The sequence below is a fragment of the Diceros bicornis genome, chromosome 24 (genome assembly GCF_020826845.1).
Source record: "Diceros bicornis minor isolate mBicDic1 chromosome 24, mDicBic1.mat.cur, whole genome shotgun sequence".
NCBI classification, from domain to species: domain Eukaryota; kingdom Metazoa; phylum Chordata; class Mammalia; order Perissodactyla; family Rhinocerotidae; genus Diceros; species Diceros bicornis.
In genome coordinates, this window is record NC_080763.1 from 50,021,759 (window position 1) to 50,036,717 (window position 14,959).

General features: G+C 57.3%; 1 gene segment (V, D, J or C); it reads right to left on the bottom strand.

The window, feature by feature from the left end:
* Nucleotides 1-2,372: 2,372 nt before the first annotated feature.
* LOC131421168 (immunoglobulin heavy constant gamma 1-like) overlaps nucleotides 2,373-14,959 on the bottom strand; it is a 32,913-nt gene continuing 20,326 nt past the window's right edge. The window contains 1 exon segment of the C gene segment in view: nucleotides 2,373-3,535. Within this exon segment, the coding sequence occupies nucleotides 3,452-3,535 (84 nt within the window).

Consider the following 14,959-nt stretch of genomic DNA (forward strand, 5'->3'; position numbering starts at 1 on the left):
ATGCACATTTTGGGGTTCCCCTTTGGTGTCCCTCCTCTTATGGACATCTCCTCTTCATCTCCAGCTGCTCTTGAAATGCAGCCCTGAGTCTCATGACCTGAGCCCTCTGGCCAGGATGGTGCCGTGTCTGCTGTGTTCCCCTTGCACCTCTGGCTTGGCCTGGGGGGCACCTGTAGACAGACCTTTTTTTTTTTTTCCAAAGTTTTTTATTTATTTATTTATTTTTTTCCCCAAAGCCCCAGTAGATAGTTGTATGTTATAGCTGCACATCCTTCTAGTTGCTGTATGTGGGACGCGGCCTCAGCACGGCCGGAGAAGCGGTGCGTCGGTGCGCACCCGGGATCTGAACCCGGGCCACCAGCAGCGGAGCACGCGCACTTAACCGCTAAGCCACTGGGCCAGCCCAAGACAGACCTTTTGAGGGATGATCTCCAGTGTCTGCTTGCAAGGCCATTCTCCATGTTGTTTTGTTGTTTGCTGTTTCTCAAAACCATTGTTGTTTTGAGCAGTTTTTCTAGACCTTATGATGCTGTCTGCAGGGGTTCGTCTGGTACAAGCTGCTCCCCCCCATAAGAATTGGAACTACTTTCTTTCATGTGGCTTTTCATTTTCATTTCCCTTGTAACTAGTGTGGTTCAGCATCCTTTTCCTATGTTTAAGGCTATTTGGATATCTTTTGTGAGACATCTCTTGGACCAGAGATGACTTCTTATGTCTTCAGTGGGAAGCAAGGCACTGTCTTGCACCCCCTTCCAGGTTACCCAACTCAGCGGGAGATCCACACTCTCCATTGTCTTTGAGCTCTTTTACAACTCTGTAAGTTGTAGAGAATCGAAGGCCATGGGAATTCTCTCCTCTGGAAGGATGGTTGATTCTTCCCTGCCTTCTGTGGAAAAAGCCAGGTGCATTTGAAAATGCATCTGCTGATAAACTCTTTTTAGCATTCTTGATTCCACTATTTCAATGAGGGACTTTGAATTCTACTTTGCACTGGTTACAACCCCTTAATTAATGAGTTAAATGAAGTCTTTGAAATGTGTTCATTATCTGTCTATATAAGAGTCATGATCACCGTGTTTTAAAACCTGTCCTTTAACATGTCGCAAATGTCTTCTCCCCATGGCCCCACTTATCCCGGGTTGAGGAAGTTCTGTGACCCGGGCGGGGGCAGGAGACCAGGTGTTGAGGAGCAGACTTGAGGGATGCCGGCCACCTGGTTCCTCCAGGGCTCTGGGTCAGGGCGCTCCCCTGGGACAGCTTCCCTCAGTCCCTTCTGTTGTGTGGCCTCACAGCCCCACACTTTCCCCTCACAGCACTTATCACAGTGTCCTTATGTCACTGTTTGTGGGATCATGTACTTCACATCTGGGGAGATGGACGCAGGTGGATACTGAGTGGGAGAGGCCGGCACAGACACAGGCCGGGGGAGGGTGGGTGCATTCTGCTGGGTGCATTAGGAGAGACTGACAGAGGAGGAGGTGTGGAGCTCAGAGCTAAGAGAAGGCTGTGTAGGATTTGCTGGGTGTGTAGAGGGAAGGAACACCAGCAGAAGGGACCAGTAAGGGCAAAGACTTGGGGTGGGAGGCAGCGTAAGTACCCAGGTTAGATATCCGAGTGTGTGGTGACAGGGCACTGCATTTGTGTGTTCCTGGACTTAACTCCCCTGTTTTGGGCTGAATTGTGTTCCCCAAATTCATTTCTTGAAGCCATGACCCCCAGGACTTCTGAATATGGCTGTAGCTGGAGATAGGGTCTTTCAAGAGGTAATAAGTTAAAACGGGGTGAGTAGGCTGGACCCTAATCCAGTGTGACTGCTGCCCTATAAGAAGAGGGGTCAGGGCACAGACACTCGCAGAGGGAGGCTGGGGCAAGGACACGGGGAGAAGAGGCCGTCTATACAGCCAGGAGAGAGGCCTCAGCAGAAACCCACTCTGCTGACACCTGCTCTGGGACGTGCAGCCTCCAGACATGTGAGAGAACAAATATCTGTTGTTCAGGCCGCCCAGGCTGGTCATTGCAGCAGCCGTGCTGACTCATACACACCCAGCCCTGGGGTCTTGCTTCTGGCCATGACCAGTGTTGGAAGCTCCTTCTGCCCCCCGCCCCCAGGCTGGCCCTGCTCCCCACCAGGCCCCGTCAGCCACCTCGCCCCTCGTCATTGCCCTGTTTCTGGGCTGCCTTCCTCACCCACGGAACCCCAGGGGCTGGAGGAGAGCTGAGGGCAGGAGGGGACGGCTGGCTGGACGGTTCTGGAGCTGTGAGGGTGTGGAGGGAGCCCCTGACACAGGACTGGGCCAGGTTTTGGATTTCACAAGGTGTGTCTACATACTAAGGTGTGGAATTTTTAAGGATGTTTTATTGTCGTTTTTAAAAAAAGAAATGGTAAAGAAAATCAGTGGGCTCCAGAAAGTTAAAAAGAAGGAAAAAAGATACCAAAGCTACAACTGTGGCCTTTCCTTTGAGCAACCTCTCTGCTGTCTGTCCCCTGGTAGTTGGGGCAGGGGTCTGCCTCCCCTTCCTGTGTGCATCCATGTCCTTCCCATCTAAATTGGGTACTTGCCATTCGCTCTAGACGTGAGAGGGGAATCAGTTCCGAGGGCTGTGAGGCTGGGTCTCTGAGCTTGGTCACCCGGTCTGCTCCCCAAGGCCATGGGCTCCTTCCTCGGTGGGCTCATCTCTCACTCCTAGGCCATGGAGCAACCTGGATTTCCCGTGGAATGTGACTCCGGCCCCTCTCCAGGAGGCCCATCTGGCCGGACGCTTACCCCCACCCCGCGTTCTGCTGCCGCCATCCGCCACGGCGCCTGCAGTGGCCGTGGGCCCAGGCCTTCTTCTGAGTGGTCTTCTTGGGTAGAGTCGATCCGATTGACCGTTACAGGCAGGTCTGGAAGCTTCCCTGTTGATGGACGAGGGCCCTGTGTCCTCCTGGCCTTGCTGGCAGATGTTCCCACTCGAGGATCTGACACCTCACGTCTCCTCTCGGGAAACCTGTGTCCTCTACCCTGGCATGGATGCGATTTGCGTGAAGACCCGTCCCTGCCCAGAAAGACAGGGGCACGTTGGCCCTCCACCTCCTCCAGGGTGACCACACACGCTGACCCCGGGGCAGTCCTGGTGAGGGACGCTAGGCCCTGATGACTCAGCGTCCACACGGCCCTGGAGTTTCTTGGTTGTTGCTTGGAGGGGCCAGTGGGCGTCCACCAGCTCAGTTTGGGGTTGCAGCTGCTGTCCGCTTGGTTCTCCAAATGAAGCCAGGGGGCAGGATACAGCCTGTGGTGACTGGGAAGCCAGAGAGCTGGGTGCAGGCCAAAGGGGCCGTGAGGTCAGAGTCTGGCGAGGTCAGAGGGCAGAGGAGCAGGTCTGGGCGGCAGGCTGAGCAGCAAGAACTGACGGACCCTGATCCTGTCTGGGGTCTGGGGCGGCCCGGGACGCCTGCCCAGGAGGAGTGGCCCTAGGCCCCCTGCCCGATCATGTTCCTGTAGTCGGGGACGATGGTCCGCTTCAGCTCCACCACCGAGGAGAAGATCCACTTCACCTGCAGCGGGCGGGCGAGGGGGTGAGCATGGCCTGGACCCCAACACCAGCCTCCCGCCAGGTCTGCGCTCCCTGCACCTGGGGCCACCTGACAGTGGGGGGTCCCGGTGGGGATGGCATGGGGACATGCTGGGGACAGTGAGGGCACAGAGTGTGGGGTGGCAATGGGGCAGTGAGGTGACAGTGAGGTGACAGTCATGAGATGTGTGGGAACAGTGTGGGACAGTGTGAAAACATGGTGGCAACAGTGAGGGGGCAGTGGCGGACAGTGTGGGGACATCATGGTGACAGCAACGGGACGATGTGGGGATGGCCTGGCCCACCTTGAAGAGGGTGACGGTGGCGCTGTAGCACACGCTGAGCAGGAAAAGCGTGATGAAGATGGAGATGGTGGTCCACAGCCCATCCAGCTCCCCAACCTGGGTCTCAGCACAGCTCTCGTCCAGGACCATCTCTGGACAGGGAGGGGGTGGTCAGTGCTGTGCCTGCCCGAGGGTGCCTGGCACAGGGTTGGCGGTGATGTGGGGGGTGATTCCCTCTGGGGCAGGGTGGGCGGGGCAGGTGGAAGCCCCCAGCTGGGTTGGGCCAGCAGGGGCTTCAGGTCAGTCTCTGGGCACTGGTCTCAGCTTGCCCATTCCTCCAGTTGGGACCCCAGGACTCGGCTCACACCCCTGACCCAGATCTCAGCCTGGCCAGTGGGAGACCAGCCCTCTCCTCTGCTCTGCCCTGTGCTGTGGCCCTCTGGGGAGAAGGTGTCCCGACCCCTGCAGGACAGAGGCTCAGGTCCCACATCCTCTCCTGGGGACCAGGCCTAGAGGGTGGAGGGTCAGCAGAGCCTGTCCACAGTGGGGCCTGTGTCCCAGGGACGGGCCGAGACGGGGTTGGGGTGTGTCCCCAGAGAATGAGTGGTCGAGTGCTGGGGACAAAATGGGTGTGGGGGGATTTCTGTGTGTCAGGGTGGGGGTGTTGTGCCCTGGGGAAGAGGAGGGCCGGTTGTCAGAGCTGGTCAGTGTGGTCAGTGTGAGGATGAGGCCTGAGCAGCCCCTGGGGTGTTGGAGGCTGTGGGGACCATCTGATGTCCACGGTGAGAGTTCAGGAGACCAGGCTCCAAGCTCTGTTGGGAATGTGCAGGTTGCCCTTGTGTGAGCCCCAGTGTGTAAGGCCTGCGTGTGTGCGTATGTGTGTGTGTGCTCATGTGTGTGTGTGGAGGTGGTGTGTGCTGGCACTGCTTGGTGAGAGGGGCTTGATTTCATTGGGTCTGGGCTCAGTGTCCACCTGGGCATCAGGGACTGTCCCTTCTCTGAGCACTCAGGGCCACCTGCCTCTGTTCCTTTGGGGACCAGGGATGATTGTCCCCATGTGTGGACAGGCCTGGCCCCTGGCAGGATGAGGCCAGGCATTGCCACTTTGCCTGAGGGAAGGTAGTGGCCTGATCCTGGAGTGCCCGAGGGCAAAGCAGGCCCTCTTCCCACACCAGGGGCCAGGAAAGCATCCCGTGTGTGCCAGACCCACCTGGTGGAGTTCTGGAATGACCCAGTGGACAGGGAACCCCGGGAGACAAGGACGGGCCACTGTCCCACAGCTTGGGCCCCTACAGAGGAGGGACAGCCTGTGCACACATTTCCCTGAGGGGCTCCAGAGGGGTTTCTCCTGTTCCCTGGCCACATTCCAGCCCCGAGCAGCTGCTGCTGGAGGGAGGCCCAGAGGAGCTGCCGCCTCTGGTAAAGCCCCCTCCCCTCCTCGGGCAGCCCCTCCAGCAATCCTGGGCGGCCTGTACAGCCCAGAGCTCTGGGTCCTGCCTGAGTGGGACCGTCTCTCTCCCCTAATGGTGACAACTGTCGTCTCAGAGCTTGGCCACCCTACCTCCCCAGTGCACCTGAGCTCTGCCTCAGAAAGATCCATGACATCGTTGCAGGGTCCCAGGGCCATGCTGGGTGCTTTATTTCATGCCGGGGTGCCCAGGAGGTATGTACACAGGGGCGGGGGCTCAGAGTCCTCGTGGGACCCTGAGAGCCCACAGGGAGGGAGAGAGGACTCTCAGTAACGCTGGGCACGTAGCTCATTTACCCGGAGACTGGGAGGTAGATTTCTCCGTGGAGTGATTGTGGAGAGCCTCGTGCATCACCACGCACGTGAACTTGACTCCCTGCTTCCACCTGTTTCTCTCCACCGAGAGCTTGCTGTACACGAAGTAGGACCCATCAGCGTTCAGCTGGGGTGGGGTGGTTCTGTACTTGCCCTCCGGCTCTGACTCCCCGTTGCTCTGCCACTCGACGTTGACCTCAGGTGGGTAGAAGTCTTTGACCAGGCAGGTGACACTGACCGTGTCCTTGGCCAACTCATCCTGGTGTGGGGGCAGGACGTACACCTGTGGTTCCCGGGCCTGCCCTGTGGGGTTGGGGTCAGTACAGATGGTCACTCCCTTGGGGTTCCCTGGGGACCCTCCCCACACCTGTCTGTCCTGCTCCCACCTTTGGCCTTGGAGATGTTCCTCTCAATGGGGGCTGGGAGGGCTTCGTTGCTGACCCTACACTTGAACTCCTTTCCACTCAGCCAGTCCTGGTGTTGGATGGGGAGGACGCTGACCACGCGGTAGGTGCTGTTGAACTGCTCCTCCTTCGGCTTCGTTGTAGCTGTGTTCACCTCTGTGCCATCCACATACCAGGTGAACTGGACATCGTGGTCTTCATGGCCCAAGTCTACCACCACGCAGGTGACCTCGGGCTTTCGGGAGATTGTGAGGACGTCCTTGGGTTTCGGGGGGAAGATGAAGACAGAAGGCCCTCCTGGGAGTTCAGGACCTGGGGTGGGTGACATGGGGGGTCAGCACCTGGGCAGGCCTTCTCTTGGGGACTTGTCCCCCCTGGGCCACGCCTGTGCTCAGGCCTCCTCCTGAGGTTTAGGGTGGGGCCTGGCTTACTCACCTGTGCATTTGGGACACTGTGACCTATCGATCCATGGGATTGGGCCGGACACTGTTGAGAGAGCAGACTGGGGGTTACCGGGGCTGGAGGGGGATAGCTTTGGGGTGGCCTTAGGTCAGAACCAGGTTTTTGCAGATCTGAGACCAGCGCCCACCTCTGTGGGCCCAGGGGCTGGGTTAGGGCTGTCCAGCCTGCCCCCACCCTGGGCATGGGGGAAACGTCCAGAGGACCCCTCCCTGATCTAGGGAGACCTCCCCTGCTGCCCTGGGGTCCAGGCAGGAGGGCTGACCCTGGGCCTGTCTCGCAGGGAACGCCCTCCATGTGGCCCCTCCTCTCACCGATTGTCTTGTCCACCTTGGTGCTGCTGGCCGGGTGGGCTACGTTGCAGATGTAGGCATGGCCCTCCAAGCTGCTGGCAGGCACGATCACCACGCTGCTGAGGGTGTAGAGCCCCGAGGACTGCAGGACGGACGGAAAGGTGTGCACGCCTCTGGTCAGTCCGCCTGAGTTCCAGGACACGGTCACCGGCTCTGGGAAGTAGCCAGAGACCAGGCAGCCCAGGGCTACCGTGGGGCCAGATGTGTCCCCACAGCTGGAGACCAGTGGGAAGACTGATGGGGCCGTAGTAGAGGCTGTAAGAGAGGAGGCCGTGTGACCACCAGGGCCTCACCCTGCGAGGGTCCTGGCAGGGTGTCAGGTTCCCAGGCCTGGGGCATCACTGAGCCCAGCGCCCACGTGCTTCCAGAGAGTCTGCAGACTAGATGCCTCGTATGGGTCCCTCTCCTCCAGGGCTCATGCCTCTGCAGCCACGGGCTCTGGATTGGTCAACACTGGATGACCACCTGATTAGAGCCCCTGCCCCCTTGTCCCTGTTCAGGCCTCATGCAGGAGGCCCGCCTGACCAAGCCCTCTGTCTGAGTCCTGACCGGAATTCCCTCTCCTGGCCAGCTTCTGCTGGTCCCCCAATCCGCAGTCCTGTTACCACACCCTGGCCCTGCCCTGGGTAAGCGGGCCCCTCCTTGGATGGGTTGGCCTTTACCTCCAACTGCCAGTGTCTGCTCCCTGCACATCAGCCCAGAGCCCTTGCTGTGGCCTGTCTCTCCTCACCAGGCCCCATGTCTTCTGGGTCAGCTCAGCAGCCAAGGCATCCTGGGTGCCCGCCCCCGTCCCTGCCTTGAATCCCATCCCTTCCCTGTACCCCATCCTAGCCCTGTACCCTGACCCTGCCTTTTACTCTGTCGATGTCCTGGACCATGTCTGTGTTCTTGTACCTGTCTCTGCCCTAGACCCCGTCTCTGCCCTGGACCCCGTCCCTGCCCAAGACCCTGTCCCTGCCCTGGACCCCATCCCTTCCCTGGACCCCGTCTCTGCCCTGGACCCCATCCCTGCCCTGGACCCCGTCTCTGCCCTGGACCCTGTCCCTACCCTGGACCCCATCCCTGCCCTGGACCCCGTCTCTGCCCTGGACCCCATCCCTGCCCTGGACCCCGTCTCTGCCTTGGACCCCGTCTCTGCCCTGGACCCTGTCCCTGCCATGGACCCTGTCCCTTCACTGGACCCCGTCCCTGCCCTAGACTCTGTCTCTGCCCTGGACCCCGTCCTTGCCCTGGACCCTGTCTCTGCCCTGGACCCTGTCTTTGCCATGGACGCCATCTCTGCCTTGGACCCTCTCTCTGCCTTAGACCCTGTCCCTTCATGGACCCCGTCCCTGCCTTAGTCTCTGTCTCTGCCCTGGACCCCGTCCTTGCCCTGGACCCTGTACCTTCCCTGGACCCTGTCTCTGCCCTGGACTCTATCTCTGCCCTGGACCCTGTCCATTCCCTGGGCCCCAACCCTGTCCTGGACCCCGTCCCTGGGAATCTCCTTTTCCCCCTCCCCTCCTGTCCCTGCGCCCCCCAGCTCAGTCTCCTAAATCCTCAGGTCCTCCTGGCATGGCTTCCTGGGCTCACCTCTGGTCCCTCCCTCCCAGAGCCCCCTGCCCTCAAGCATCCCTGTTCTTGGGCCTGTCCAGCTCCTTGCTCTCTCCAGAGCCCTCCTCCAGCCATGATCCTTCCCCAGCCCAGCCTGCCCCTCGACACAGGTGGGAGCCGTGCACGGCCCTCGGCCCTCCTTTTCCCTCAGTGCCAGCATCCCCAGGCCCCAGTGCAGGCCAGGGTGCACCCTCTACCTACACACTCGGGCCGGGTCTGTCCCCTGTGACCCTGAGTCCTGTCTGCTCAGCCCCAGGGCCCTGCCCGGACTCTTACCAGGCTGGCAGCCAAGGGTCAGGTCCCAAATGGGCCCCTCACCCTTCCGTCCTCCGGGTCCACTGCCTTGTGCCACCCCGTACTGCTTCAGCGTGTCTACCTCTCCTGTCCCACTTCCCAACAAGCCCCTGGAACTGGCTTGGTATTCTTGGATCCAAGAACTGCATTCCATCTGGTCCCCTCAGGGGTGCCCCCATGCCCTTGTGCCCCTTAAGCCACAGAGGACTTCCATCCCAGGGTCCCCCTCCATCCTAACTCACCATCACCTGGCCTCTCAACCAGCTCACACTCTCTTGCTGCACAGAGAGGACACCTGAGCCCCCTGAGCCCCAGCTGGCCCTGCTCCCTGTACCTGCTCAGATCTGCCTGTCCTGGGCGCTGTTTAGCTCAGGCCATCTGCTTCTTGTCCCCTGTGCTCCTGGGCCATCCCCTGCCCCGTCCTACCTTCCCACCTGACCCTGCTCACCTGCCAAACTCTGCCTGCTCCCCTGGAGCTTCTGAGCAGCCCCTGTCCCGTCCTACCCTCCCATCTGACCCTGCTCACCTGCTAAGCTCTGCCTGCTCCCCCGGAGCTCCTGGGCAGCCCCCTGCCCCTTGTGCCCTCCCACCTCCCTCTGCTCACCTGCCAAGCTTTGCCTGCTCTCCTGGAGCTCCAGGGCAGCCTGCCCCTCCTGCTTTCCCACCTGACCCAGCTCACCGATAGCTGCTCTGCCTGCTCCTCTGGAGCTCCTGAGGCAGGCTCTGCCCCTTGGGCCCTTTCAGCTGCCCCTGCTCACCTGTAGCTGCTCTGCCTCTCATCCCTGGAGCCCATGGTCCACAGCAGCCCCCTGCCCCTCCTGTCTTATGATCCCCTTCCCACCAGAGCCCTTGGCTTAGCCCAGCGCTGCTGGGTCTGCCCAGGGCTGCCTCTGCCCCTCCTGCCTGTCCCACGGCCCTCAGCCCACGTTTGCCCTCGCTCCTGGACTCATTTGTTTCCCAGGGCTCGGCTTTGTCTCTTGGAGCCACCAGGAGCGCACACTCTCTCTGGCCAGTTCTCCCCTGGCAGAGGCCCTCCCCTGGCCTGGTCCCCTCCCGGAGGAGCTCCTGGCCCCAGCTGGGCCTCACCCTCTCCTTGCCCCTCACCACCCTCGGAAGCCCCATCTGGAAGCCCCCTCTGGACCTTGCTCCCTGCAGCTGCCGGGTCAGCTGCCCTGTGCCCACCAGCTCACAGCCGCCGGAGCGCCAGCTCCTGCTCCTGACCCTCACTGCCTGGCTACCAACGCCCCTCCCGCAGCCCACTGAGCTCCTGCTCAGCCCTTTGCTGTCTGAGTTCTGAGCACACGGGAGCCCACGCTCCCCCTGGCCTACTCCCGGCTCACCTGCTGCCTTCGGCCCTGGCCGTAACCCAGGACCCCATGGCCGCCACCTCTGACCCTGCTCTGGGGCTCAAGTCAGCTCCATTGGCCTGGATGGGACCCTTAGGCCACCTGTGGGTCCTCTTCCTCCCCTGTCCTGGTCCAGCCCCCTCCCAGTATCCTGGGCATAAATCCACCTGTCCATCCTGGTGTCCATCATGCAGCAGCTCAGCTCCTGCCTGGCCCTGCCCTCAGCATGGCTGGCCAATGGCAGCCTTCATGCTTTTGGCCTCCCAGCCCATCGTGTTCCTCAGTGTTGATCTCCTTCAGCCTCCGGTGCATCCAGCTCTGTTGGCGTGGGCATGCCCCTGCCCATGGCTCCCTGGTGCCTGCGCTTATTTGGCACTGTGGCCTGTGGGCAGCCTGCCTTCTCCTGTGCTGGCTCAGCTGCTCGAGCTCATCTGTATGTCTTTGAGGGCCTCATCTCCCCTCAGGTCCTGTGGCTGGTTCCACTGTCCCTACTCTACTCCCTCTGCCCCTGCTCCATGGGGACACCACTCACCGAGGGTGGGGGCCGTGGAGGCGGCTGCCCCTCAGCCCAGCCTGGGTCTCTGAAGAGCCCCAACTCCCTCCCTGCTCTGGCTCCAGGCACATGTGGCTCCTCGCCGCCCCGTGCTCTGTGCCCACTGCCCTGCTTCCTAGGAGTTCATACTGGTTCCCGGAGGTGTGAACGCCTCCCGACAGCCCTGCAAAGACTAAGAACGGGATTGAAACTGGGGGGCACTGCTTTCTTCCTGAAGTTCCCTTTTCTTCTGGGTAGTTTCTGTCTTAGAGAGCCTGGGGGTGTACAGATATGGCCAAGGCTGCCAAACATGTGTGTGTGGGAGTGGGGTGGGCGGATGCTTGGGACCCAGTGGAGAGTGCCGGAAGCCCGGTGTCATGTGTTGTTCTTTGCTCTCTGCCCCCTACAGGGATTGTGCCCACTTGACCCACCACCAGCCGGGGTACCCAGGCCTCTCACCTGAGCCATCTGGTCCCCCGAGCCCCAGTGGGCACGTCTCCCTGCCTGGGTCAGCGTGCAGTGTGGACACAGGCTGTCCTGCTCACAGCCTGCAGCCCAGCTGAGGGCCTCATCCTGTCCACTCACCAGGACAGCCTCCCGAGTAGAAAGCTGTCTTCCTCTGGGTCCCTGCCTCTTCCCTCCTTCCCTCTCTGGCTTCATCCGGGGATGGATCTCTGATCAAAGGGTGGTGCAACACCCGGGGTCAGAGGGAAGCTATTCTCCTGGCCACAGCTGTCCTCTGGAGGACAGACCGAAGTCTGACGGGCAAGGACAGAGTTCATGGTTGTCACTGGGGCCCGAAAGTGCTCCTCTGTCTAAGAGACAGTGCGCAGTCCCTCGACTCCCGTGTGTGAGCCGAGACCCAGCTGTCCCGTTTGTGTGGGGACACCAACCCTCAATGTCTTGTGTCTTGGAGTGCCGCGGCTCACCTCTGGCCCTGCGTGCACCCTTGTGCTGCCCTGTATCTTCCATGTTAGGTCTTGGATCAGGTACCTCTGGGAGGCAACCTAGCCCCCACCCCAGAATTGCCCGGGGCCAGGAAGGTGACTGGGAAGGGCCAGGTCTGGTTCCTTCCAAGTGGTTGGTGGACAGGGGCTTGTGCTGTGGCCCCTTCAGGTGGGCCAGGAGCAGAGTCCAAGGCTGTAGGAAGCGAACTTTCAGGGAGGTCCCCTCAAACATAGGAGGTGAGCAGGTCCTCCCACCTATTGGTGTTTGCAGTATCCTGTGGTACCAGGTGTCCCTGGAGCCGCCCTGTGTCCTCCAACAGTCTCCTCCAGGTCCCTCTGCCTCCCCTGTGGTCAAGTCCTCATGCTACTTTCTGCAGTGTGGGGTTCTCAGAGCAGCACCCACATGCAGGTCCCAAATCCTCGTCTGGTTGTTCATGGGTGTGCAGGGAGCTGTCCCAAAGTGTGTGGCTTCCACTGCGACGCCACTGATTTTGTTCATTTGTTGGCAGCCTGCGGGCGGTACAGGGCTCTGTGGGCAGGGGGTGCTCCTCTCTGCTCCACTCACATCAGCAAGGGGCTGGAAGGCTCTGCTGGGAATCTGGCACCTGGCTAGGCGGGTGCCTGTTTTCTTCTCTGTCTCCATGGGCCTCTCTACAGGGACTCCCCAGCGCTGCCCCTTCACATAACTGGACTGCTGCTCAGTGCCTGGGCCTGATTCCCAGCAGAATCCCTGTCTCCTCAGGTCCTGCTTTCAGAGATTGAGCAGTGGCCCCTCTGTGACCCTGTCCCCATGGAGGCTGTCACACAGGCCCCTGGATCGAGGGAATGAAGTGAACCCCACCTCTTCATGGGGCAGGGCTGGGTGATGGATGAGCCTGTGGTCCTGGAAATGTTGCTGTGGCCACTTTGTAAAATGCCATTGGCCACAGCCTTGGTGAGGGTAGCTCCTCCTGGTCTCTTTCAGGTGAATACTTGATAAAGCCACCACATACTCCTGGCTCCTCTGGCCCAGCTTTCTCTCCACCATACTCATGGGGTTCTGCTGTCTCTCCCATGTAAGGCAGGAAACACTCAGGTTCATGATGCAGGCAATTGGTCAGCAGCTCTGCAAGCTATGAGCATCACCGTGGTTGCCTAAGAAGCACATTCAGCTATGTAATTTCTGGCCAGCTGAAATTTGCTGATGCAAATAATCCATAATCAATCTATAAATCAAAACTGGAGTGAGTTTTTTAGATGAGCCAATCTGAGGACTACACAGCCCGGGAGAACAACCTTTCCCAGGGAAGGAAGCACTTGGAAGCAGCAGTTTGTACAGTGTGGTTATATACCATCTTGGAACTAGGGACGCACATCCGAGGTGACAGGAATATCCCTTTTAATACAGTCACAAGGTGCTTTCCTAGCACAGTAGGTCAGTGGTCACGAGGTGAGCACAGAGGTCAGTCATGAATCCTTATTTTCTGGGAGGAAATACTGACCTATAAAGAAATGCTGATATGAGGGGATATCTCTAAGGGCATCATTCTCAAGGGAAGCATTGTCAAATAACTGATGCTAAGCCTCCTTTATAAATATCATTCCATGTATATTGCTATTTATATAAGTGTTTTAGAAATTACATGACATTTTGGAAAAAATTTCTACTATGTCCTGGTATAATATTTATCACTTGTAATTCTAGTCATTATCTTAACCCTGTTACCTTGCTTCCAGCACCACAAGAGGAGAATGACCATGACTGCATTTTATTATCTAATTAGGTTTACAGATGGGTCTTACTGAGAGGATGAGCAGGGACATTACCGGGCTGGACATCCTGTCTAGCCTCAAGAATGCCTGCTACTTTCTATCAACTCTCTTAATCCAGTAAAGGATTTCCTTCTATGGCCTTAAGAAATCACAGAAGAAGACAAACAAATATGGCAACTAAAAGACAGAATTTTCGACACTACTGAGCTGACTTGGTTTTGGCCTGATAAGAAAACTGTAGTGCCTGTTGGAGCACAATTGCCACTGCCCCAGCATATACATCAATTAGCCACTGGGCACCTGAAAAAATAATTTTATGGGGAAAACGATACTTTTGGAAACTTTCTCCCACAGTAGCTCATAAAGCCTATGCTTGTTGTGCTATATGCACAAAGTATAATCTGGGGAAACCACTTCATCCATCACAAAGCCTTCCTAAAGGACCGTTTGAGGAATGGCAATTGGACTTTGTTCAGACGCCTCCATCTCAAAGATGTAAATATCTTAGCAACTATCTGTATTTTCTCACATCCCATTGAGGTTTTTCCTTGCAGAAGTGCAATGGCTTTTGCAGTAGATAAATTATTATTGGAAAGGATAGTTCCTGTTTTGGGAATTCCTGCTGAGTTACACAGTGACTGAGGAACTCATTTCACCAGTCAAATAATTAAATCTGTTTGTGACATTCGGCCAAATAATGCAACATTTTAACTAACAGCTCAATCAAAACTCAATTGTCAAAGCTTTCAAAAGCGTTTAATGTCTCATGGCCAAAAACTCTTCCGCTAGTGTTCCTCAGTCTTAGATCTATACCCTTTGGTAAACATCGGCCGTCTCCTTTTGAAACAACAGGATGACCTACACAATTAGACGAGGGAATGTGTGAACCAACTTTGCTCAAGGGAGTTATCTTGCATTGTTGCCAAGGTCTCATTCAGACACTTAAAAGAAATGAAAGGTTGGTAGCTGATTCCTTTCACAGCAGGAGATGAAACTCCAAGGAGATGAAGACGTTAAGGATCATGGGCTATAACCTGGAGGTTTGCTTTATTGGAAAGGACACCAGACAAAAGACTCTTTACACCCCAGTTGGAAAGGACCATACCAGGTACTCTTAACCAATTCATGTGCTGCAAAATTAAAAAGTGTGGTCTCATGGATTCACATTTCTCATTTTTGAAAAAGGGCTTCTCCAGCTGAGTGTGTTTCAGCTCCTATTTCTGACACCTGACTTCAACTGACCAAGACAAATATGTCCACACAAGGAAGAGAAGATGGATCTGTTGTAGACAGCTGACCCAAGACTTTGGACCAGGCCTGTATTCTCAACTTTATATCTCCTCATTTAGACCTTTGTAATGCTTAAATGCTGTATAATTGCTACAACATTCAATTTCTAGATTGCCTTACATTTTTATCTACCACAATACTTTACTTCCCCCTCAATTCTATAAGATAGATGAGAACTTAATTACAAAACCTTTGAATCAACCACAAAAATGTCATTTAAGGTTTTCCTGATACCATGCTTGTTTTTTCAGTGCACATCTGAATGGGCCTCTGATGGCAATGTCTCCTTACAATGGACATATTACTTTGTTGCACAAAAAAATCAGTCCAATTGTTGTATATGTGGCCCACATCCCCTTTCTAGTAAATC